The following is a 26,032-nucleotide window of genomic DNA, read 5'->3' as shown; positions in this document are numbered from 1 at the left end:
GTAGACTGTAGGGACAGACTGGCCTCTCTGCTGATACATCTCTCTAGGGTGACGGATGTGTACAGTAGGGTGTGGGGAGGGACTGGCATCTCTGCTGACAACTCTGTCTTGGATGATGGGTGTGCATAGTGGAATGTGGGGAGGGACAGACCTCTTTCTGAGACCTCTCCCCTTCGGGATGAACATGGATAGTAGGGAGTGCGGATGGAATGTCCTCTCAGATAATACTTCTCCCTAGGGTGAAGGGCATACATAGTAAAATGTGGGAGGGACTGGCTTGTCCACTGGCACCTCTCCTCCAGGTGATAGGTGTGTGTAGTGGACTTTGGGGAGGAACTGGCCTCTCCACTGAGAACTCTGTCCTTTATGACAAGTGCGCATGGTAGAATGTGGGTAGAGACTGGCCTCTGTTGAAACCTCTCCCTAGGGTGACAGGTATGCCTAGTAGGGTGTAGGGAGGGGCTGGCCTCACCACTGAGACCTCTTGACAAGGTGATTGGAGTGCATAGTATGGTGTGGGAAGAGAGTGTCCTGTCTGCTTAGATCTCTTCCCAAAGTGATGGGCATGAATAGTAGGCTCTGATAAACAAATAACATCTCCAGTAAGACTGCTTCCGACAATGACAGGTGTGCATAGTAGAGTGTATTCAGAGATCAACTACTCATTTCAACTTTTCACAATCAAAATAATGTAAATTTTTTTCATCACAGTACTTATGCCTTACAACCCTCCTCTCAGGAGATTTGTAAGGCGTAAGTACTAGGGGACAAGATGCCTTTCACCTAGTAGAGTGTATTGAGAGGTCTCCTACCCCTTTCCACTTTTCAAAATCTCGCAAGAGTCCCGCAAGATCACAACATTAAAAAAATATATATTCTCACACTAGTTATACCTTACAGACCTTCTCTCAATAACTAGGGAGACAGGATGGTTTCCCTTGCCCCATTAAATAGCTTTTTTAGTTCATTCTCACAGCACCTAAAAATATTCACAGTAAACCGTACTGCCGGGCATTTTATTTCTGAACCTCCAACTGCCAGCCAATCACATGGCTCGCCCCTGTACCACTTGTGGGAGTCTCTTGATCCAGTGTGAGACAGAAGCCTGATGGGAAAAAGAGGCTTCTTCACCAATCACATGGCGCCAGTTTTAAATTTGAGATCTCGATCCTCTGACTGACCCAACCATCCAGATATACAAATATTTTTTAAAGCTACTGAATGGATTATCACCAAATACCATATGGCACAACCTAGGATTCAAGATCTAGCTTTTTGCCGAATTTGGGGCCTCATTAGGACGGCGGACGGACCTACATCCGCCCGCCACCCCCGAGGTGGAGGGACCGCCCGCAAAGGCAGCGGCGGTCCCTCCGGTGCAATTAGGATGTGACCGCCACCCGGGCGGTCACATACTGGATCTTTAACCTTGCGGCGGGTGCTGCTTGAAGCAGCACCCGCCGCAAGGTTAAAATAGCATGTTTTACATTTACATGCACAAAGCGGCAGGCACCGCGCAGTGCCTGCCGCTTTGTGCATGTAAATGCTGGGGGGTACCATAGGTACCCCCCATGTGCACCACCCACCATCCCTTCACCCTGGGGGCCCGCAACGGGCCCCCACAGCAAAGACCGTATGCCTTTTCACGGCGGCAATGCCGCCGTGGAAAGGCATAGGACCGCCGGCATCATAATATGGCTGGCGGTGTCTCGCAGACACCACCACCATATGTATGCACTTTTTCCGCCGGTCCCGATTCGACCGGCGGAAAAGCGGCGGACGGTCTTGCCATCCGCCGCGGACCCCCCAGCCATCCTATTGTGACGGGGGTCTTTTCTGTGAGGATGGCGGACGGATTGCCTCCGCCGGGCTGGCCATGGCTACCGTTGGCCTGGCGGAGGCAATCCGTCCGCCATCCTAATCGGCCCCTTGGTGTAATTCTGTTCATCAGTTTTTGCAGTAATGATTCCTAAAGAAGTCTATGGAAAATGCACGGGGTAATTTGCTTCTGGGACCCCCCTTATTTCTTAGCCCCTGCTTGACAGATCACCCAAAAACTTTCCAGGAAGCAGCTGAAGTGAATTTTCTTTTTTTGGGGGGGTGGGGATTTTGTGAAGATTCATCAAACAACGCCAAAGTTATTAGCAAACTGAAAAATGCTTTGTCTATGGAAAAGCAGACTGGTAAAATATATACATCTGTATGCATCTATATGTATATGACTATGAAATTATGTTTTTAAGTATGTTTGTTATAGTTTAAGTACATATATATGTAGTTTATATACTTAAATGTCAACAAGTTTGCTTTAAAATATATAAATAAGTATTTAAAAAGTAATGGATGGCATACTTGATTTAATCTCTGCCACTGATAATTACTCAGGTCACATCCCAGTCCTACGTTATTTTTCACGCCATTCCAACTCATTTGAGACCCAGACATATGCAAATCAGTCTTGACCCTACTCCAATGGGAACAGTCCAGCCCGAACTGCCAGGCCAGGTCCTCCCTGAACTGGAACACACGCAAACTAAAACCGTTTGCACCATGATTAGAACTCATCAGCCAAATATAACTTGGTTCAAGTGACACAGTGCATTTCCGACCCAAGAAAGAAAGGTAAACTGTCATATTTCTGACAGCACAGCCTCAACTGGCTATGCCATCAGAAACATATGACCCCGCAGCCAATCTGACACTAAGCCACAGGTAAATGCATTGGAGGGTCTGCTCTCAATATTGTTGGCTTACTGATGCATATTTCACCTTTCTATGGACCATGCAAGGCACAGTGGTCCTAGGAATGAAAAATTATCACCATTCCCCAGGCAAAGGGAAAAAACTCCTTGTACAACTGGACCATTGACATTTTGTTTTACAAAAACCAACCCCAGATTTGAGGTTAGTTCCGGCAAAACATAAAATATTGTGGCTGACCTGCATTACAGTTTTGACAAAAGTGCTCCTGCTTACATCACCGTTATGTAGAATGTGTTCCCTGTTCCATTTTCTACACACTGTGCTCATGCCATTGTGCAACCCAAAAACTTATTGAAGAGTGAGGACAGGCTGAGAAGTTAACTCCTGTTTCAGGCACTCGACTCTACAACTTTAGGTTAAAGGAGAGGGAGGGTCATGGTCACTGTCTTACTCTGCCCAATGTCTCGTCTGGCTCCATCCTTGAGCTCTTGTGAGAGGTTGGCGTGCTACAAAAGTAACATTCCCTCTAGACCTAAATTTCTTTGATTTACGGCTTCTCAAAGCTCAAATTTAGGGCATAAAGAACATTATTCTCCACACAGAATGATTAGTTATTCTTACATATTTTATTTCATTTTTTTCTTTTGATATTTCACATTATACAATATATATATATATATATATATATATATATATATATACACATTTTTTTTTCAATTATCAATATAATACAATTGATTTCAACACCTGCGAGTTCACAGCTGACTGAATGATATTAATATGGTTCAACACACCCCCACACACACTCACACCTCTCTCTACTCTACAACCATATCCCTTGCACACAGTACACGGACACTTTACACCCCAGAAAAACACTGCATGCGCAGATGGAAAAATCTGTGTGATGAAATCAACCCTTGGTTGCTGTGCTGGTAGCTGGGGTGTCACACTCTCTTTCTGGTCTTAATATCATTGTCAGCTGTGACCTCACAGGTGTTAAAATCAATTGTATTATATGTACTGTATTACCTAAATATTGAAGACAGTCATATTTTTGGAAAATATTGTGATAATAATTGAAAATATATATATATGTTTTTTTATAATGTGAAATATCAAAAGAAAAAAAGAAAAAAAGAAAAAAATGAAGTAAAATATGTAAGAATAACTAATCATTCTGTGTGGAGAGTAATGTTCTTTATGCCCTAACTTTGAGCTTTGAGAAGCCGTAAATCAAAAAAATTTTAGGTCTAGAGGGAATGTTACTTTTGTAGTTTTGATTGTCTTTTCCTCTGCTCCCTGACCTGTTAAGTAATTTTTTTAGGGGGTTGTCTTGTTAATCCAAGAGGTTGGCCTATTGCCATCAAGGCATAATGACATCACTACAGACATTGGCTAGCTATGAAAGAGTTAGTTGAGTAATTTACTCCCAAGTGTTGTCCTTCTCTTTCATGGTGGAAGGGCTAAATGAGAACTGCAATCCTGTACATTTTTATCATGAGTTCTGAATTTAGCCGCACTTCTTAAAAAAAAGGTTGTTTGAAGTAAGAAATCTCCAGGGTGCCTTGGGGAAGGCCAGGCTCATTTGATGAATCAAGTATTCTTTTAAATATTTCAATTGTGTCCTTTCAAAAATGCTTCTAAAACCTACAGAACTTGATAATTTCTTAGGAAATTTATGCTGAGAACACATCATTTTGCCGACTTTGGGAATTGGCTTTAAAGGCAGTGGCTTGGGTGTTATGCTTGGTACAATTTTGGCTGTTTGGAAGATCAACAATTACCACTAGTTATGGTTCAGTAGTGACATTGGCAATTACACAGGACCTCTACCTTCCAATGGCCCCGTGTTAAAGTGATTGGGACAATCATGAGTCCCACATGGAAGCCAGATCACTGCATGCTAACTAAATTATTTTCTCATTTAAAATCTAGGCATGCTGACCAGAAACTTAGTGTGCATGCCTGGCCTGCCAAAACTTAAACATTCCTCTCTCATGCAGTTGGTTTCAAGATGTTGCAAGTAAAGCTCATATATAGATCCAAGTGGAAAAGAAATGGGTTTATCAATGCTTGTTTAAGCTTTCCTTTGGTACTATTTTTGAGCGGACAACAGATAGAACAAGCTTTCAACGTTTTTTTGCGTCTCCCTGTATTTCTGATTAAGAAGGCTTGAGTTAGCTTAAAATGGGTGACAAATATATGTTTTTCAAGTAGGGGCCTCAAAATGCCTTACCGTAGGCCCCAAAAATCGTTAAGACATTACTGTGGCTCTGAGTTCATGTCACCACAGGAGATGTAGCAATAATCATAACCTTGCAGAGCTGGCTTCTTCTTGGGACCTAGAGGTACACACTTTCCACCATCTTGAACCTTCCATGCATTGATGTATCCCAGTGTAGCACATTGTCCACTGACCGCTCTCAGCAATGCATGCCGGGTGTCTCTTCTCCCAGCTCTTCAATGTGCAAATGATGGATTTCATTTATATGGCCACAATCTGGGTTTTGGTGAAGTTCTCAACAGTTTTCCACCAAAAAGCTGGTCTATGCCTCTGAATCTGTTGTTCATCCATTGAAATTATGTTAGAGGTTGAACCTCAGTACTCTGAGTCTTGGAGCGGTGGTTAGAATCAGTATTGTTCAGGCAAGGATTTTGTACACCTGTATGCAAAGTCCTGTTGTAACCCCGCTGGCAAGAAGGGGAGACTGAATCAGTGTTTTGGCAAACCCCAAAAAATGTGTTTATTGTTTGGTATGCCTAACAACCCAATTCCATAACTAACATCTGAACAAGTAGAGAGGCTAATGAATCCTCGTAAAATAAAAAGAACTGAGTTGATAGACATGAATGCAAGAAGGGGGCTGTAGGAGCCTGGTGGGATCCCTGGGGGATGTTTCACTTGGCCAGTTACAAAGTGTGCCTATCTGATCAAGTTGCTACCTAGAAATACAACATAAAATACCAGCAGACACCTAGTCAAAGACACAACTGGAAATAAAGGGATTTTTTGTAAAGCAGGATACTAGGTGTCCAAAACCCTTGCACTAGCAACTGGGTGAAGTAGAAACCATGTTTAACTGTCAATCAGAATGTCTACCAAGGGCAACTGGTGTCAGGTAGGGTGAGGTCCTTTTTTGTATTTCTTCTAGAAATAGAACACAGGGAGTGGAAATGTCCAATAACACTGGCAAGGCAGGAGAGCCTTTATTGGGGATCATAAAGATATTTCACCCTTCAACAGTGTTGTCTCTGTTCCCTTCCTGGGACTCAAGCCGGAGTGTCATTCCAATGGATACTGCTGGTGATGCAGCGCTACTCCGGAAATAATTTCTAGTACCATAACACCTTTCCCTGAAGTACAAAATCATACATATACTCGACAGTGGTGCCCATGACACCACAAGTCACTCACAAAATACTTCCATCCTACTTCATGGATCGGTGAAATTCAAAGGAGAGCTGCTGTATCATAGTGGAGTGTCTAAACTAAAACTGGATATTTATACTATATACACCTGTGGTTTAAATGAGCTTACCATGGTTTTCAGTTAATAAAAGCATTTAATTAGACACGCCACATTAAGGTTGACGGATCTGCTAGTAAAAAATTAGGCGTAGGAAAACTCAAGACCAGGTAAATTCTCCATTTATCTAATTTTTATTAAGAGCAAATTCAGCATGTCAAATCAATTATTCGCTTTATTTATTTTCTTTATTTCAAAAATGGCATTTAAAGAATAAGAATTTATCTCAAACAGTTAATTTCATTTGTTTCAGAAATTCAGAAATAAACATTTACATAATTTTAGAAATGCAAGTATTAGCAAAAGACAGATGTAAAATGTAAATGTAAATGTAGGTGTATTTATATAGCGCAACCTGTCACCCAAAGGGCATCCTGGCGCTTGCCTAGGGAACCCGTCCTGGTATTCCCCTGTGAGAGGCCCCGGCAGGGTGTCCACAGGGTGAAAACCAGGCATCCCGCTGCGAGGGGCCGTCGTGGAGATTAAGCAAGCTATTGCCCAGAGTAGCAGAGTGAGACCCCGTGAGTCGAGTAGGTACCGGAGCGAGAATTGTCAAGGCCGTGGAATTTTGAACCCAAGACCCGCTGAGGCGGGGAATCGAACCCTGGTCCACGGTCGATCCCAGCTCCGGGTCTGCCGCCTCTAACCACTGAGCCACACTTCTCCACAGATAGTTCCCAAAGTTCATTTTCTCCTACTTACCTAACTTCCCTGACTAACAGCCTCACCTAAAGTTAAGATCTCATTCAAAAGAAATAGAAATTATTCAAAGTCTTACATCTCAGGGAAAAATCAGCATTCCGACAGCATTTCTCCAGGAAATCGAAGAGAAGTTTTTTCTTCACTAAAACCAGCACTTTTCATACCTTTTTCATTAGCTCTATCTATCTAAAAAGTAACTTCTAGCATAAATTAGAGTTTTGATTGGACAAGTTCGAGGGGGATGAGCATCATCTCATCATTACAACATCTATTCTGCTTCCGTCGGCTGGATTTCAAATGGGGTTGTTTTTGGGCCATTTTCTCAGTTGGTAACTTTGCCCAACTTTCTCACGTTCATAACCATTGTGCTCATCATTTTGGTAGCCATCTATACTTCCAGGCCAGCCTGTCCTTGAACCGTAGTCACTCCAGGCACAAGCAGCTCGCATTAAGACTCGGATAATGCTCGCGCATGTGTACTTCTTTTATGGCCACAATAATCGAGTGACTCCATTTTCTTTTAGGCCTCACGAGTTAAAAATGGGAACTATCATAGAAACAAACACAAATGAACGTTAATTTAAGAATTTTAGCCCTTCTGTTTACCTCCCCCCTTTTCTAAGGTTTTCTCTATTAGTAGTTACCTAGCGAAATAGCCACATTTAAGCATAATATACTCACTTATCCCCGCGGTTTGCCACAAAATAAGTAAACAAAAAGCACATTTATGCTGCATTCCATTATTTTAAAACTGCTTATTAGTTTTAGACATGACAGAATCACAAAATGAGTTAATTATGATTGTGACATAAGCATAATTAGTTTCCCACGTGTGTCTGTGTAGGTGCAAATTTAATTCTAAGTTGGTCAATCTCATGCGTCACTCAGTTAGTTCAAATTATGAATTATGGAAGTATGATTTCGCAAGGGTACACAAAATTTTGTTTCTCCACCTTGCTCCATCACTGGGACACCAGATGTTCCTGTAGTTTCAGTGTTGCGTCATTCCCCTGTACCTTTTACCACAAAGGGGAAATTTGCGATTGGCCTAAGTTTCTGTGGGTTCACTATCCATGGGGAGCCTGTCCTTCCAGTGATAGTGGAGATGGTACCAGCACAGCAGTGTGGGCATCCAGCAGAAAACATTCCGCTGCAGTATTTTTATGCCCTTTAGATTTGTGTGGTAAGTATGGTTAGGAAATGCTCTGCTCAGATGAAGTATGCTGCCGAGCCCCACGTTATGTTGTCCTCCACACCCTTGCTGCTCACACTTTACCAGGGACATAAAGGTACCAGAAGAAGGCCTCCAAGCCGTCCGCATCTGGGAAGAAAATTCCAGCCATGAAATCAAAAACAGCGCCTGCAGTGAGTAAAAGTGATGTGGGTAGTCAAAAACAAATGTCTCAGTCTGTGTTGTCCCAGAGTTCAAAGTATGGATTGAACCATAAAGAGAAATGTGACACCAGCTCCCTTGGAATATAAAAGAAAGCATGTGTAAAATGGAATGTTGCTGCTGTTCTGGATAGGGGTTGTTGCAAAGTGGGATTTCCAGATACTGGGGTGCCTTATTCCTTGGATCCAGTTTTACTGGAATGCCCAAAAATCTCCAGCTTGGTCTGATGACCCATCTACATGTTCTCAAAGGAATCGCGAGGGAAAGAATTTCCATGGTGCGCTTCATGTCCCGTCAAATCTGCTACTAAAGCAGGACAAAGAATTGTCTGAGACCATCCAGGTGGACAGCCGGTTTCCAGTTTTGTTGATAGAACATCCATGTAGATTAGAGAGGGCCCTATCTGTAACAGTACAGATAAGAAAACCAATTTGTTGTAGAAAAACTCATACGGGGAAATAGAAATTACCTTCACAATATAATTTCCTGAACTTCAACAGATCTTACTGGCAGATTTAAAGTTCCTTTGTAAGGCAGTGGATGGAGAAGTGAATTATCTGCCGTACTGGAGGGAATGATCCGATATCCAACCTCTAATTTTTAATGGTGTTCAGAGTAAAGTTTATGTCCGATTAGTTTTAGGAACATGAGCAGAAGGTTTGGGTGCTACCTTTTCCCGTCACCTCAGAATGCCCAGCACCTAAGGTGTTGCACAAGATTGTTGGTGCTAGAGGTCAGGGGTGTGTGTCATGATCGTCCCACAGGCCTGGCCCATTTCATCCTTTCCAATGATTCTACATGTCCTTCCTATTCCTTAGGGCGGGCGTGTGGAGGTGCCTGTGCCTGTGGTTGTGTCCTTATGAACATATATTTATTATCTTCCTACTCAAGTTAGCATTGGCTACAGCAGGGAAGCTTTCTCTGCCTCCATATCCACTGCAGCTTTTTCACACAGAAGATCAGGATTTGAAGAATTTAGTACTGAACTAAGTTCAGAGAGTGGGGCTCCAGCACAGGGGGCTCCCACAACATCTTTCCTTAGCCATATAACAGTTGATGTGACCACAACCTGAATGCTAATAAATACCATTAGGCTGTTTCTCTAAAGTGGTGTGCTCATAAATCGCTGATCACTATTACCCTTGGTGTGTAGGCACTTGCACAGTTCCTGCAGTACAGTTTTCCCTCTGTCACAAGCCTGTGGCTGTAATGCTGCACATTTAGGATTTTCAAAGAGCCACGGGGTGGGCATGAGGAAGGGAAGGCTCTGGTTTCTCACCTTTGCCGGCTCTCAATGAACAGCTGGAATGTTACGCTTTATAGATGCTTTTTAAAGCTCCTGGCACAGAACTCTGGAATTCAGTCCCACTTAATATTCATGCTGAATCTTCTCTGGCTCCATTTTTAAAATGGCTGAAAGACATGGATTTTTAACAATCGCATAATTTGTGTCTTTCATAGCGTCTGCAGCCTCACTGCGGACCCAATGTAGATTTGAGCTAAAGTGCAAAGAAACTTTCCAAGACTTTATGATGTGCTATTTATATGATACACTGATAATAATATAGGCCACTTCGAATGCTTTTGGTCACGAGTGGGCTGTATCACTGGTCCTTAGGCCCCTCAAAGGCGTTATATATAGAGGTCCTTCACCGACTGCAATAAGTGCCCAGGCCAGCCGATTGACCTGCTCATAGGCAGAGCTCCCAGTCTGAATGAGTTTGTAGAGCTGGAATAAGGGCAGAAGCCGGACTCCTGGCCAGAGGTCAGGCGTAGCCCATTAGCAGAACATTTCCTAGCAGTGACATGGCCGTCCACTCACACTTTTGCCAGACATTTTCGTCTCCGTGTGACTAAGATGATTTGGAGCAAAATGTGATGTTAGGGATCTGAGCCCTGCTTGGAAATGCCTTGTTGTTCTTTACTGACATACTAACATTTCTTCTGGGTTACAGCAAGCGAAGGCCCAGTGACTTTTCTTATTTTGTATACTTGTTAGCAGTGGGCCAACACTCGAAGCAGGCTTTGTTGTGCTTCAAAATTAAGAACCTCTACAGGAAGAGAGTGTGAAGATATGGCTTCATTCATTAATACACATGGTCCTTACACTCACTGACAACGTCGTGGTTCAGCGGTGAGCTGAAGGGAAAAAGCTGACTCCTGAGCACACACTGTGCCTCGGGCAATCTTATCAGCACAGCAGACCAGACAGCCTGCGCTTTAATATTAAATGCATCGATAATGTGAAGGATATCACGTGTGCGTGGCGCGTATATTTAACCATGCACACCAGAACGCACTGGAACAGGACATGGGCATTTGAAATACAATTATCGCGATGGCATTTTCATTATGAAAACATTATAAATCACTCTGTAAAAAAATATACAATTTTACAATAAATGCGGCTGATGCTCCCTGCACTACAGCGCCTTCTGTGGGGCTCTAGGCACAGGCGCTTTCTATTTAGAGACAGCGTGATAGCGCCTGTCGCTCAAAGGGAATGAGTGGTGCGTACGCATCTGACAAGAGGTTACACGGCTTGGAAAATACCCAGATAGGAGGGGCCATTAAAAAACACGCCTCTTATTCGGTCATGGCCGGACACCTCGTTGGTATGTTGTGTAAATGACAGGTGACAATCCCACCAACTTAATCAAAGTTACAATTAACCAGGGAGTAAAACACCGACCCGCCTCAGTGGCGTTAACCAGCAGAACAGCGCAGTTAACAAGCGCCCGTTCCACGCCAGGGATTGGTGAAAAGAAGGGATTTTAAATTAGCGTCTACTAAACAAGTTGGCCTGTCCCGTAAAAATATAAATGTACGAACCCGCTGAAATAAATATAAATGTCAGCAGTGCAGTGCTAATGTGTGGTCCAGTTAAGACGTCCTGCTGTCACGACACAGTGCCAGGCTGGGTGCCCAGGCACGGATTGGGATCCATCGCTTCTTAGCTTGGCACACCCCATGCCTGTTAGGACTTTTTTCAGGTGTGTGATATGCTGCTCTGGGCCGCACGCAGGGACTCGCCTGCCAGCAGAGTTCTCGGATGTATTAATATATCTTCTACCTAAAAACACGCGGGGACGTAGATTCTGCACGGCCTCCTGCCTCGCGCCTTATCTCGCTGCCTTCATATTTGATATTACTTCCTTGAGTCGGTATACATCTTGGCACTCAATATTTACGACAACTAGTATTTATGTTTCTTATGTAATGTTCTATTTCTTATGTAAAGCGCTAGGACACCACAGCTTATTTCTCCGCCATATAAAACCGCCTGATGGAGCAGGTCTGAGGAATGCGTGAAAAGGTGCTTGCATGCCGGAGTGTATTCGGACATTGGGAGGAGCGCAGCGAGAGCTACATTTTTAAATCAGAAATTTAGCCTGGACGCCCTATGGCTTGTTGATGAAATGTGGGAGGAATTCGAGGAAGTTGTGTAGTGGAAGGGTAAAATGGAGGGGTCACAGAACACCCCCGGCCCCGAGGGTAAAGAAAGACAGAGCAAACGCAGAAATGTCCTAGAAAAAGATACCGAACATTAGATTAGGTTGTATCCGTCATTCAACCAATTCCCATGTTTATTTGACATATGTAGTCAATTATTTTCACAGACACTGGCTTTTATATTGCCTTTGCAAGTCTCAATGTTTCAAGCACGCGCTGGTGTCGACGGTTGGACCAATTTCCCTTGGAAATTGTTCGAGGACCCTCAGTTTAGCAATGTATGGAACTGCCAGTGAGTGGCCGTTAAAAGGTAATAAACCGCGCCCAGCACGGAGGTACGCCTTATTCCCAAGCCGAGAGCACGGCGCAGTCCTGTTTACGGCCGCGCGTGCCTGGCACGTAAAGAAGTTCGAGCACAGGCTCTGGGAAGACGAATGTTTGTCGGGCTGTAAAGGCGTGAACATCGTGGGAATGTGATGTGCTGTTCGTGCTCGCTGTGGGGCTCTGTCCACGGCCGGTTAAACATGGGGCGAGGGCTCTGTGTACTGAATATGGCATTTAACAAAAGGACACTTTTCAGACCTGCCCGACATGTTGACAGACAAATTAACGTGGATTGTACACCTTACAATGGAGGCTGCTAAATAACTAGGATTCCCTCCATATCTCCTTTATTTCTTGATAATGTGCTTTCTTTTTCTCGTTTTATTTCCTTCGTTCTGGTTCTTTCATTGCCTCATTCTAATCTGATTTCGTTCTTTCTTTTCGTTTTTCAATTCTGTCTTTATTTCATGCTTTTTTCCTTACGTACACTCCTCTTTCCTTCTTTTTATTCGATTCTATTCCCTATCATCCGTTTTTCATCCACTTTATTTTTCATTTGCGTTTTTATTTTCGAAATTTGAAATGTTTTCCTATGCGTGTTTATATTTAGCGCTGTTTTAATGTTCATCTTTTTCCTGACTATTTTCCGTTCTTTCTTCTACCTTTTTGTTTGCCTTATCTTTGAATCTGTTACATTAAACAAAACACACATTGTGAGCAATTGTCTTTTTTTATTAGCGCTGTACTTATTTTAACCCTTCTTGGAAACACTCTACAATGTTGATGGCAAGCTTTTAAAGCTTCAAATTCCCATTGAGGGTGGAGGTCTGTGGGAGCGTAAATATACCTTTGCAGGTAGATGTAGCCTTTTCACAGAGACCTTTAAGTGAAACTGACGGTAATTATGTTTTTTCTCTTATCTTGCAGACGATCTATCCCACAGCCCTCTCAGGAGACAGAAGTATTTGTTTGATGTGTCAACTCTGTCGGACAAAGAGGAGCTGGTGGGGGCTGAGCTCCGGCTCTTTCGCAGAGCCCCCGGGGAGATGGCCAGGCCGGGTGTATACCACCTGCAGCTTTACTCCTGCCTGCCCCGGACTCTGCTGGACTCCCGCACCCTGGACCCCCAGGACGGGGGCGGCTCGACCTGGGAGGTGTTCGACGTCTGGCAGAGCCTCCAGGGCCCCGAGAGGGCCGGGAAGCAGCTCTGCCTGGAGCTCCGTCTGTCCGCGGATCCTGGGGGCAGGGCCGCGGACCTCAGGGGCTTGGGCCTGGCCCGGAAGGGCCGGCCGCAGCAAGAAAAGGCCCTCCTCGTGGTCTTCACCAAGTCTAAGAGGAAGAACCTCTACCACGAGATGCGGGACCAGGCCAACTCCTCGCACCAGGCGGAGAAGGAGGCCAAGCTGCAGTTCAAGAGCCGCCGGAAGAGGCGCACCAGCTTCGGCAGCCGGCACGGAAAGCGGCACGGCAGGAAGTCCCGCCTGCGCTGCAGCAAGAAGCCCCTGCACGTGAACTTCAAGGAGCTGGGCTGGGACGACTGGATCATCGCCCCCTTGGAGTACGAGGCCCACCACTGCGAGGGGGTCTGCGACTTCCCCCTGCGCTCGCACCTCGAGCCCACCAACCACGCCATTATCCAGACCCTCATGAACTCCATGGACCCCGGCGCCACGCCCCCCAGCTGCTGCGTGCCCACCAAGCTCACGCCCATCAGCATCCTCTACATCGACGCCGGCAACAACGTGGTGTACAAGCAGTACGAGGACATGGTGGTGGAGTCGTGCGGCTGCAGGTAGCAGCGGAGGCTGCTCGGATCTGACAAGGACAGGTAGAGAGCGGGCTGGCCCGGGCCTAGGCCTGCACCACTCCAGTCACTGAAGGGGACCTGCCCTCGCAGGCCTGGACCTGAGGGAGGACAGGACACCCACCGGTGTGTGCTGCGGTGGGCTGCTCCAAGATGGCAGCCTCTGACCACTGAAACACACAATGAACCGCACGCACGTCTATATACCAATGCTTTAAACGTATGGAAGTAAGCAAGTGAAGGCAACGTTCACGTCTGACCAAGCCTAGGCCGCAAATCAGTTGCTCATTTCCTTTAAACGGACCCAAGCCACTCTGGATGCAACATTTAGCAGCTTTACTCCATGGGATAATATTTCACAAAAGCACTGCTAAGCGCAAGATTTGCAGCCTTCCTTTGTGGATGTTCTGTTCTGATCCTACAGAGGGAAGTGTGGGGAGGAATGTGATGCCTTCTCCCTGTGTGAGGGCCCAGCCCCTGCGGATCAGGTCCTGGGAGCCGTGTCTGGACACAAGGGGGATTATGTTGCCACCTCTGTTGGTTTTCGGAGTGTACACAGGAGGCAGTGACAGGCACCTGTTCAAACTGAGCCTTGAAGGTCCATGAGAATAGCAGCACACGGCCCTCAAACCACTAAGGCTTGGGCAACAGGTCAAGACCCGGACACCATTGTATTTATTTTTATTGTCTATTTTAGAGGCTATTTTCCAGCCTCTAACCTTGAAAGCAATTAAAAGAAGTGTTAAATACCCCTATAAACACAAGACACATTCTAATTGTGTGAGACAGAGAGGGTACAACTAGTGAAGATGAAGACGAGAGGGAAAGACTTGAGAAAAATATAAACATATATATTCTCTTACCAACACTGCCGTTCACCTTCCAATCCTGCGTGGTTGTAATGCTCAGCTGGAGGAGCCAGCCAGCCCAATAAATAGTCTCTCCAAATGTTTGAAAGAACAGCGTTCACCCAGGATATCTCCAAATCTTCCCATAATTTATTGAAATTGCTCACATCTCATGACATGTTTCTGACATTTTAGCCGTGAGTCAGGCTGCTATGCAGCCAAAACACATCTTTAGCTGTGAGCAATTTCAATAAAATACAGAAAGACATGGAGATATCCCGTGTGAATACTGTTCTTTGAAACACACACACATGTGCACACACACACACATATACATAGTGAACATAAATTAAAATAAATGTGGGCCAATAAGCAGATGCAGTGACTGCATAGTCAGTTATTGCTTCAGTGCAGAGGCCAAACCCTGTCTTATATGCTTTTTTTAATCATAGTAGAGTTCCATCTTCTAGATCATAAAACCCTTGTATCTTCACTCCTCACACTAAGGGTCTCTGCGATGGGACTGTACACTGATTAAGCGGAAATACCTGTGGTTGTTTACAGCTGATGCACATGAAATAATAGCATGACATAAACTTATACAGAGACGTGCGGACAGATATATGCAAGTTATTCTCATTGTTGTGGGAGAGGAGGGGCAGTGTGACCCAAGAGATGCAAGGCATTATGGCCTCTCCCCACACTCAAATGTAGGATGAAATAGCAGATTATATTCTGTACAGATGTTCGAAATTCGCATGCTGCATTGGCTCCCGGTGAAGCAACGGATTAAATTTAAGGCTCTGTCCTTAGCCTTCAAAGCCCTAAACAACAAAATCTGCTTTCTCGGTACGAACCCACCAGGAACCTCCGTTCCTCAGGCTCTAACCTTCTCCAGGTACCAAAAATCCGCACCGTGCAATGGGGTGGGCGCAGCTTTTACTTCTACACCTCCAAACTTTGGAACTCTCTTCCTCTCGAGCTTAGAAACTCTCCCTCTCTCATCAGCTTTCGGAAGGGCTTGAAGACCTGGCTATTCCAGAACTAGCTGCTAGTGCAGACCCCCTCGCCTGTCCATAGCGCCAAGACACCCACGGGTATACGTGCGCTCTATAAATTATTATAACATAACATAACATAACATGTATAAATCTGCCAACTTATTCTGCCTATCTACATGTCTGTATGTGTCTGTACACTCACATCTCTCATTCTGACTGGCCAACCACACACCCGCTTAAACCGTTAGAACATTGTACTACTTCTTCCCCTCTGATGAGCTCTTCATCCTCTAAACAACGAAGGAATGGCGTGGACTCGCCAACATATCACGTATACTCTTCCAGTAAAAGGCTATTGTCTTGGCCATGTTTTGTATGCAATGAATTCCTGCACAATACAGATTTACACAAAGCTGCAATATTATTATACATTGGCATGCTATTTTTCTGTCCGTTGATCAATCTACTTATTAATCCATCTTTTCATCCATCTGGCAACTTGCTATCTACCTACGTATGCACTGGTCTGTTATCTGTTGATCTGCCTGTTGACCACTCTATCTACCTATCTTTTCATCCATACACCAATTCATCTACATATCTATACACTGGTCTGTTATCCGTTGATCGCTATATCTTCCTATCTTCTTTTCCATACTCCAGTAGGTTATCTATCAAACTGTCTATACCCTTCTCTCATCATTACTTTGACAGCTCTGTTTACCTACATTTTCATCTACACACTGGTCTGTTATCTATGGATCACTGTATCTTCATATCTGCACACCAATCTGCTTTCTGCCTGCTGATTACTCTTATCTTTTCACCCATTTGTCCAGACAAGGGTGAAGCTTGGGGGGTGGGGGCGGAGGAGGGGTGTTTAGGGTGTTCAACCCCCCTAGTAAATATATTTTCTGACAAACAGTTGGGTACACGTGCTTTCATTCGGGTATGGTGAGGTGTCTGTCGTATTTCACCAGATATTTTTTACATACACACACACAAACCGCACACACACACTCCCTCTCTCAGTTTTGAAAGTCTAAAAATATGTTGGTTATTTTTTGATAAAATCTTGTGTTTTCTCTTACTTAGCAATCCTACTAGTCTGCATTTCCCTCCCTTTCCACTGCCTCTTAAGCCCCTCTCATGCACCTTAACATTAAATGCCAGCATGACTGTTGGAAAATCTGACCCCCCCCCCCCCCCCATCTCCCTGACCAAGCTGCTCCCTACAGCCAGAAACAATTGTTTTATCTATTTACTTATGTGTACAGCTGTCTTATATCCATGCTGCCTGTTCACACACACATTTCTCTTGATATATGTCTGTCTCCTAGAGACAGAAAGTGGAGAGACATGAGGCGAAATGGTGCAAGGGAGAGCTCAGAGACAGCAGGGTGGGTGTGTTTCGACAGAGATAAAGAGCGAGAGCCCCAGAAAGCGGACAGACAGACACTGTGTAGGAAGGAGTGTTGAGATATAGAAGACGAAGAGATAGACAAAGAAAAAGAAAGAGGTGGCAAGGGAGGTGAATATAGATCTAATTCTAGGCGCAACACTCCGGAAGCTGAGACAGGGTTGGTCCTGAAGTCAGACAGGACACGAGAGGTCGAGGAAGGGGGTTGGGAAGGTGCAATCCCGCCTGTCTCTGAAGTTTGAGTAAAAAGGGTTATTTCGTTTCACCCCTCTCACATTCCTGCAAGATTACCAGCCAGAAAGCGCCTGGGGCCGAAAGCAAAAACGAATGACAAGGGAGGGGGGAGCATTGTTGAGGGTTGTAATTACCAGTTAGGTACATTTTAAGACGTGGTAATGAAAAACTGTGAAAAGAGCAAAGTGTCGCAGGGAGCTGGTGGGTGGGAGAAGCCCCCGCACTTCCAGAGAACTTTAAAGTGCTTCGTCTTCCTGGGGGAGGAAGAGCTGTCATTTTACAGAAATATCATTCTGCACAGTTGAAAGCCAACACGCACCGAGCCCCGCTCTCTCCGTCATAGTCCCGAAATGTGGCTTTATTATTTATACACAAGGAAAGAGCACTTCCGGAAGCGGAAACGCAAACATTGCCCGGCGTTCTCGGAGACTCGCCTCTACTTCTTCCAAAGCGCACGGACACACGTCATCCCGTAATAAACTCAAGCAGCCGTGACGATTTTAAATGCACATTTTCTTCGAAAGGAAAGTTGTTGGAGTCCAAGCCTGTAAATATCCCCTTATTTAAACGGACTGGCGCTAAGCAGACGGCAACAGCTCCACCCTTTTTAATGTACAAACTAAGGACACGTTTTATGCACTCGGAAATGTATAATTTGTAATATTTTTGTAAAGGTTATATTTGAGTTGTACAGGGTAAATCACAGTAACCCATCTGATATATTGTTTCTTTATTTTTTTTCCACACTATTCATGTTAAGTGGCATTGCTGCGGTAATATTTGAGAAGGGTTTTTCATCTACCTCATCATGATACACGCACCTAAAGCTCTCATATTATATGAGGGGGATTCGTACTCGGACTGTTCTGCAGAACGTGTTTATTTCCCTCGACACGATTCCACCCTTGGCCGTTCAATAAAGTTGTTTTGCCCATGAGGAAAACATGCCTTCAACCTGTTTAATTTCTTGAAAAGCCTTTTCATTAGTAGGTGGGGAGAAAGGATGCACTTTGGGTCACTACCTGTCTTTTAACATCGCTGCCCTAATTCCCTGCCAAAGAACCCTCGGTGTCTGTACAGCTGTTTCCCTCATTTCAAACAGAATTTAGAATACTTCCTAAGCGGTGAGATAGATAATTACGGTAATTTGAGAGAATACACAGTGGTAAGAATTCACACTTCCAGTCGCTATTTCACCAGTTACCGGGGATCACACATTTTCAGATGGAGAATAAGATGCCGGATCCCCTGTCACATCCATTTGCCGATTTTGGGACCTTTTCAGCTAGTGAAACATGTCAGTGGAAAGGTTTTTGGTTTTACTGAGTGCGGTATTCAGTGGGTGTCTTTCCCCTGGAGATACCACCCCTTTTCTGCCCGACTCCTATGGAGGGCTGAACAGTATAATAAAAAAAAAATACCGCCATGACTCAGTGAGACAGATCATTTAGGGCCCTATTTCAAGTTGGCAGGTACAATAGGGGTTTAATAACGGGCCTGGTGTTACCAATTGCAGTGGGTGTTTTACCGGCCGTTATGAGCTTGAGAGTTAGAATGGGGAATAACATGCGAGTCCTGGATTTACCAGACTCTTTATAACATCCTTTCCCTGATTTCTGGGCCGTTTCCGCTCACTTTTCCCAACTGCTACAGGAGGATGGAAAATGTGTGCAAAGAATAAGGCAGGTTTACCAAGTGCGGAGCCGCACCGGTACATGTTATAATTGTGTGCAATTACCACTGCTCAAAACGCGAATTGAAGAACTGAGAGGGTAACGATGGATTCTTCTGGAGCAAATAGCACAGCTCAGTTACACTGCTATTATTGTCAATAAGAGGTGAGATTTGACCTCACAACTGTCATTAACTATACCTTCATGGGCTGGTCAGATAGCTCTTCTAAGAAGGACATTATAAACACTTTCCCAAGATAGTGACACAGCTCACTTACTTTACTATTATTGTGAAGAAGAGGGGATATAACATTTCACAACTGTCGTTAACTATACCTTCATGAGCTGGGGAGATTGCTCGTTAAGAGGGTAATTAAAGCTGTTCTCCCTAGACAGTGACACAGCTCACTTACTTACAGTACTATTATTTTCAAGAAGAGGTGATATAACACCTCATAACTGTCATTACTATTCCTTCATGAGCTGTTGCGATTGCTCGTTAAGAGGGAAATTATAGACACTTTCCCAAGACAGTGATACAGCTCACTTACAATGCTATTATTGTGAAGAAGAGGGGATATAACACTTCACAACTATTGTTAACTAAACCATCACGAGCTGGGGAGATTGTTCGTTAAGAGGGTAATTATAGTTGTTCTCCCTAGACAGTGACACAGATCACCTACAGTACTATTATTGTCTTCAAGACGTGATATAACACCTCACAACTGTCATTAACTATACCTTCATGAGCTGGTGAGATTGCTCCTTAAGAGGGTAATTATAGTTGTTCTCCCTAGACAGTGACACAGCTCACCTACAGTAATAATATTATCTTGATAAGGTGATATAACACCTCACAACTGTCGTTAACTATACCTTCATGAGCTGGGGAGATTGCTCCTTAAGAGGGTAATTATAGCTGTTCTCCCTAGACAGTGACACAGCTCACTTACAGTATTATTATTGCCTTCAAGACGTGATATAACACCTCACAACTGTAGTTAACTATACCTTCATGACAGCCACGGTCCGTGTAGGGCATGCCACCGGGCGGTGACTTGGGGTGGGGCAGGGTGGGGGGGTTGTACAATGCAGGAAATGGACGATTTTAGGTAAGTACCGAAAAAAAGAAAAAAAAAGAATTTCGTTGCACGCGCTGCACCGCCAAATGTGATGCAGCGCTTGCAACAAAATTCTTTTTGTTTTTTTTGGTACTTACCTGAAAACATCAGTTTCCCGCATTTTACAACACCCCACCCTCGCCCCTCCCCTGCCCCACGTCACCGCCCAGTGGCACGTCCTACAAGGGCCGTGGCTGCTTCATGAGCTGGGGAGATTACTCCTTAAGAGGGTAATTATAGCTGTTCTCCCTAGACAGTGACACAGCTCACCTACAGTACTAATATTGTCTTCAAGAGGTGATATAACACCCCACAACTGTCGCTAACTATACCTTCATGAGTTGGAAAGATTGCTCCTTAAGAGGGTAATTGTAGCTGCTCTCCAAGACAGTGACACAGCTCACTTACAGTACTATTATTATCTTCAAAAGGTGATATAACACCCCACAACTGTCGCTAACTATACCTTCATGAGCTGGAGAGATTGGTCCTTAAGAGGGTAATTATAGCTTTTCTCCATAAACAGTGACACAGCTCACTTACAGTACTATTATTGTCTTCAATAGGTGATATAACACCTCACAACTGTTGTTAACTATACTTTCATGAGCTTGGGAGATTGCTCCTTAAGAGGGTAATTATCGCTGTTCTCCCTAGACTGTGACACAGCTCACTTACAGTACTATTATTGTCTTCAAGAGGTGATATAACACCTCACAACTGTCGTTAACTATACCTCCATGAACCCCTTCCATGCTCATGACGAGCTCAGCTCGTCATGAGGCACAGTTGAGCTGTGCTGATGACGAGCTGAGCTCGTCATGAACAATGGGGATTCTGGGAATGCAGCGCAGAAGGAAAATATCGCTAGCAGCCAAGGTGTTAAGAGGGTAATTATAGCTGTTCTCCAAGACAGTGACACAGCTCACTTACAGTACTATTATCTTCAAAAGGTGATATAACACCTCACAACTGTCGTTAACTATACCTTCATGACAGCCACGGCCCGTATAGGGCGTGCCACCGGGCGGTGACGAGGGGCGGGGGAGGGCCAGTGTGGGGGATAGTAAAATGCAGAAAACGGACGATTTCAGGTAAGTACCGGAAAAAAAAAATTTGTTGCGCGTGCTGCATCGCCAAATGTGATGCAGCGCGCGCAAATTTTTTTTTTTTTTTCTTCCTGGTACTTACCTAAAATCATCTGATTCTCGCACTTTACAACACCCCACCCTGCCCCTCCCCCGCCCCACATCACCGCCCAGTTGCACGCCCTATACGGGCCGTGGCTGCTTCATGAGCTGGGGAGATTGCTCCTTGTGAGGGTAATTATAGCTGTTCTCCCTACACAGTGACACAGCTCACCTACAGTACTATTATTGTCTTCAAGAGGTGATATAACACCTCACAACTGTCGTTAACTGTACCTTCGTGAGCTGGGGAGATTGCACCTTAAGAGGGTAATGATAGCTTTTCTCCATAAACAGTGACACAGCTCACTTACAGTACTATTATTGTTTTCAAGAGGTGATATAACACCTCACAACTGTCGTTAACTGTACCTTCATGAGCTGGGGAGATTGATCCTTAAGAGGGTAATAATAGCTTTTCTCCATAAACAGTGACACAGCTCACTTACAGAACTATTATTGTCTTCAAGAGGTGATATAACACCTCACAACTGTCGTTAACTATACCTTCATGAGCTGGTGAGATTGCCCCTTAAGAGGGTAATTATAGCTGTTCTCCAAGACAGTGACACAGCTCACTTACAGTACTATTATTATCTTCAAAAAGTGATATAACACCTCACAACTGTCGTTAACTATACCTTCATGAGCTGGGGAGATTGCCGTTAAGAGGGTAATTATATCTGTTCTCCTTAGACAGTGACACAGCTCACTTACAGTACTATTATTATCTTCAAGAGGTGACATAACACCTCACAACTGTCATTAACTATACCTTCATGAGCTGGGGAGATTGCTCGTTAAGAGGGTCATTATAGCTGTTGCCCAAGACAGTGACACATGTCACTTGCAGTACTATTATTATCTTCAAGAGGTGATATAACACCTCACAGCTGTCATTAACTATACCTTCATGAGCTGGGAGATTGCTTGTTAAGAGGGTAATTATAGCTGTTCTCCCTAGACAGTGACACAGCTCACTTACAGTACTATTATTGTCTTCAAGAGGTGATATAACACCTCACAACTGTCGTTAACTGTACCTTCATGAGCTGGGGAGATTGCTCCTTAAGAGGTTAATGATAGCTTTTCTCCATAAACAGTGACACAGCTCACTTACAGTACTATTATTGTCTTCAAGAGGTGATATAACACCTCACAACTGTCGTTAACTGTACCTTCATGAGCTGGGGAGATTGATCCTTAAGAGGGTAATAATAGCTTTTCTCCATAAACAGTGACACAGCTCACTTACAGTACTATTATTGTCTTCAAGAGGTGATATAACACCTCACAACTGTCGTTAACTATACCTTCATGAGCTGGTGAGATTGCCCCTTAAGAGGGTAATTATAGCTGTTCTCCAAGACAGTGACATAGCTCACTTACAGTACTATTATTATCTTCAAAAAGTGATATAACACCTCACAACTGTCGTTAACTATACCTTCATGAGCTGGGGAGATTGCCGTTAAGAGGGTAATTATATCTGTTCTCCTTAGACAGTGACACAGCTCACTTACAGTACTATTATTATCTTCAAGAGGTGACATAACACCTCACAACTGTCATTAACTATACCTTCATGAGCTGGGGAGATTGCTCGTTAAGAGGGTCATTATAGCTGTTGCCCAAGACAGTGACACATGTCACTTACAGTACTATTATTATCTTCAAGAGGTGATATAACACCTTACAGCTGTCGTTAACTATACCTTCATGAGCTGGGAGATTGCTTGTTAAGAGGGTAATTATAGCTGTTCTCCCTAGACAGTGACACAGCTCACTTACAGTACTATTATTATCTTCAAAAAGTGATATAACACCTCACAACTGTCATGAACTATACCTTTACGAGCTGGTTAGATAGCTTGGTGAGTGTACTTATAGATTCTTTCCCAGGACAGTGACACAGCCCACTTACAGTACTATTATTGTCAAGAAGAGGTGATGTAACACCTCACAACTGTTATTAACCATACCATCACGAGCCAGTGAGATAACATTTTAAGCTGATGATTATAGATGCTTCCCCAAGACAGAGACACAGTCCACTTACAGTGCTACTATTCTCAAGATGAGGTGAGATAACACCTCACAACTGTCATTAATCATACCTTTACGAGCTGGAGAGATAGCTCATTGAGTGTAATTATAGATTATTCTCCAAGGCAGTGATACAGCCCACTTAAAGTACCATTATTGTTAAGAAGAGGTGATATAACAACTCACATCAGGCAATAACTATAACCTCACGAGCTGGCGAGCTAGCTTGTTAAGACAGTATTTTAGATCCTTCCCCAAGACAATGACACAGCCCACTTAATGTACTAATATTATCAAGAAGAGGTGATAAACGCCTCACAACTGCTATTAACTATACCTTCTCGAGCTGGTGAGATAGGTCGTTAAGAGGGAAATTATACACTTTCCCAAGACAGTGACACAGCTCACTTACAGTGCTATTATTATCAATAAGAGGTGATATAACACCTCACAACTGCCAATTATACTTCCATGAGCTGGTGAGATAGCTCGTTAAAAGAGAAATTATAGGCACTTTCCCAAGACAGTGACACAGCTACTTACAGTGATATTATTGTCTTCAAGAGGTGATATAACACCTCACAACTGCCAATTATACTTCCATGAGCTGGTGAGATAGCTCGTTAAAAGAGAAATTATAGCACTTTCCCAAGACAGTGACACAGCTCACTTACAGTAGCATTATTGTCAAAAAGAGGTGATATAACACCTTCCAACTGCCATTAACTATATCCTCCTTGAGCTGGTGGGCTATGTCGTTCACCCCTTCGCTGCTAGGCCTTCCCCCGTGCTAATCCTTTTTTTGGCTATGTGGGGTAGCTCGCACTTAGACCCCTGTAACGTTTTGTCTACATAAGATATCCATGTCATGTTACTTACTTACTATGTCAAATTTGCGCCCTTTTTTTCTAACGCCATGAGGGTTCTAAAAGTACCCAGGGTTTTAAAAAAAATAAAATGGGGAAAAAATGCTGCAAAAGAAAGTGTCTGTTTTTTTCCCTGCAAATGTCATCAACAAAAGGGTTGTGGTGCTGAAACCACAATCTTTTCAGCTGTCAGGGACAGGCAGACTTTTGACAGAAAACCAACATTTTCTACACAGTTTTGGCATTTTACTGGGACATAGCCTATTTTTCCAATTTTTTTGTGCTTTCAACCTCCTTCCAGTTACTGATAGAAATGGTTATAAAAACAATAAAGGATCCAAAACATGTATACATTTCTGAAAAGTCGACAAAATTCTGAATTCAACGAGGGGTCATTTTTGTAGATCCTTCAAGGTTTTTTTTATAGAGACTAACAGTTGATAATAGAAAATATTGAAACTGAGTTGAAAAAAACAGGCATTTGTGCAAACGTTTTCACATGTAACTTCTTCTAAGTATTACAGTTTTTTAAAGCAATATACCGTTACATTTGCTGGACCATTCTGGTTGTGGGGATATGTAGAAATTGTAGGATCACAGAAGACCCGAGGAACCCAGAGGCAATGACTGAGCTGCGTCTTTCAATGGTCTTTCATTGTGTACCGGGTAAATAGCAATTCATGTGGTAAAATATAAGAGCGAAAAATAGGTAACAAGGAAACCTATATATTTCTGAAATGGGAACACAATATAGAGTTTACAAGCAGTGATTATTTGCTCATCTACAAACTTGTGGGTACCCATTAAAGCATGCAAATTAGAGGTCATTTTTCAAAATAACTTATTTTTTTTCTACAAATTGCCTTATATTTGGAAGGCAGAAATGCAAAGAAAGTCATTTGTTAATAACCATTTTCTACAATTTCTTTTGTTTCATCTGTTTATTGTTATTTTCACAATAATATATAACAGGACCATAAGTTCCCCCAGGGGTTTATCCCATGTATACAGGGCGTCTTAACACGTGAACCTCAGAAGACTCCATTAAATAAGACATTGCAGCCAGTGCTCTTATGTTCATATGTGCAGATATAGAATCCATAATACATACCATGTCAATCAGAATTGTTGCATATATATTGCCAGTCTGTAGCAGAACGACCCAGCATCTTTCAAAAGACTATCTGCAATGACAGTAAGGTAAGTGCCCTAGTGATATTGCCATCCAGGAGATCCAATCACTGTGATATATTCTGACGCCCTAATAATGAAACATGCTTGGTTGCCAAATAACTGGGGTGTCATTTATGAACAACATTGAGTGGGCGTGTCAGTTAGAAATGGAAATAGACAGGTCTTCTCCCAGTTAACCAGCAGTCCCGAAAGATGGGCAAAGCAACTAAGCATGGTGGATATAATATCAAGTACCCTCCTGACATCTTGTAGATATAAAAGAAGATCATCTACATAGAGGGATATTGTATGTGTCTCCACCCATATGAATGCCCCATGGGGTTGCGGATGCCCTCACGGCTAGAGCCAGTGGTTCAATAACTAATGAGAAAAGAAGGGAAGAGAAGGGGCATCTCTGTCTAGCACCTCTGCAGACCGGAATGGGCTGCAATAGCATGTGGTCAGTCTTGACTCTCAACTCCGAATTTCTACATAGTAGTTTTATGAGGGAAATTAAGTATGGTCCCAGGCCGAACCGAGGTAGAACGTTG

General features: G+C 43.7%; 1 protein-coding gene across 1 annotated transcript in view; it reads left to right on the top strand.

The window, feature by feature from the left end:
• Positions 1–18,355, top strand: part of GDF6 (growth differentiation factor 6) — a 126,679-nt gene extending 108,324 nt beyond the window's left edge. Inside the window, exon 2 of the mRNA XM_086966027.1 lies at positions 13,033–18,355. Coding sequence (XP_086822153.1) covers positions 13,033–13,901 — 869 coding nt within the window. The 3' untranslated portion in view covers positions 13,902–18,355. The remainder of the gene's footprint in view (positions 1–13,032) is intronic.
• The last annotated feature ends 7,677 nt before the right edge of the window (positions 18,356–26,032 follow it).

The sequence above is a fragment of the Lissotriton vulgaris genome, chromosome 4_1, assembly GCF_964263255.1.
Source record: "Lissotriton vulgaris chromosome 4_1, aLisVul1.2, whole genome shotgun sequence".
Classification (NCBI taxonomy): Eukaryota; Metazoa; Chordata; class Amphibia; order Caudata; family Salamandridae; genus Lissotriton; species Lissotriton vulgaris.
Note: the sequence above shows the minus strand (reverse complement) of the source record. Positions and strands in the feature narration are given on the sequence as shown.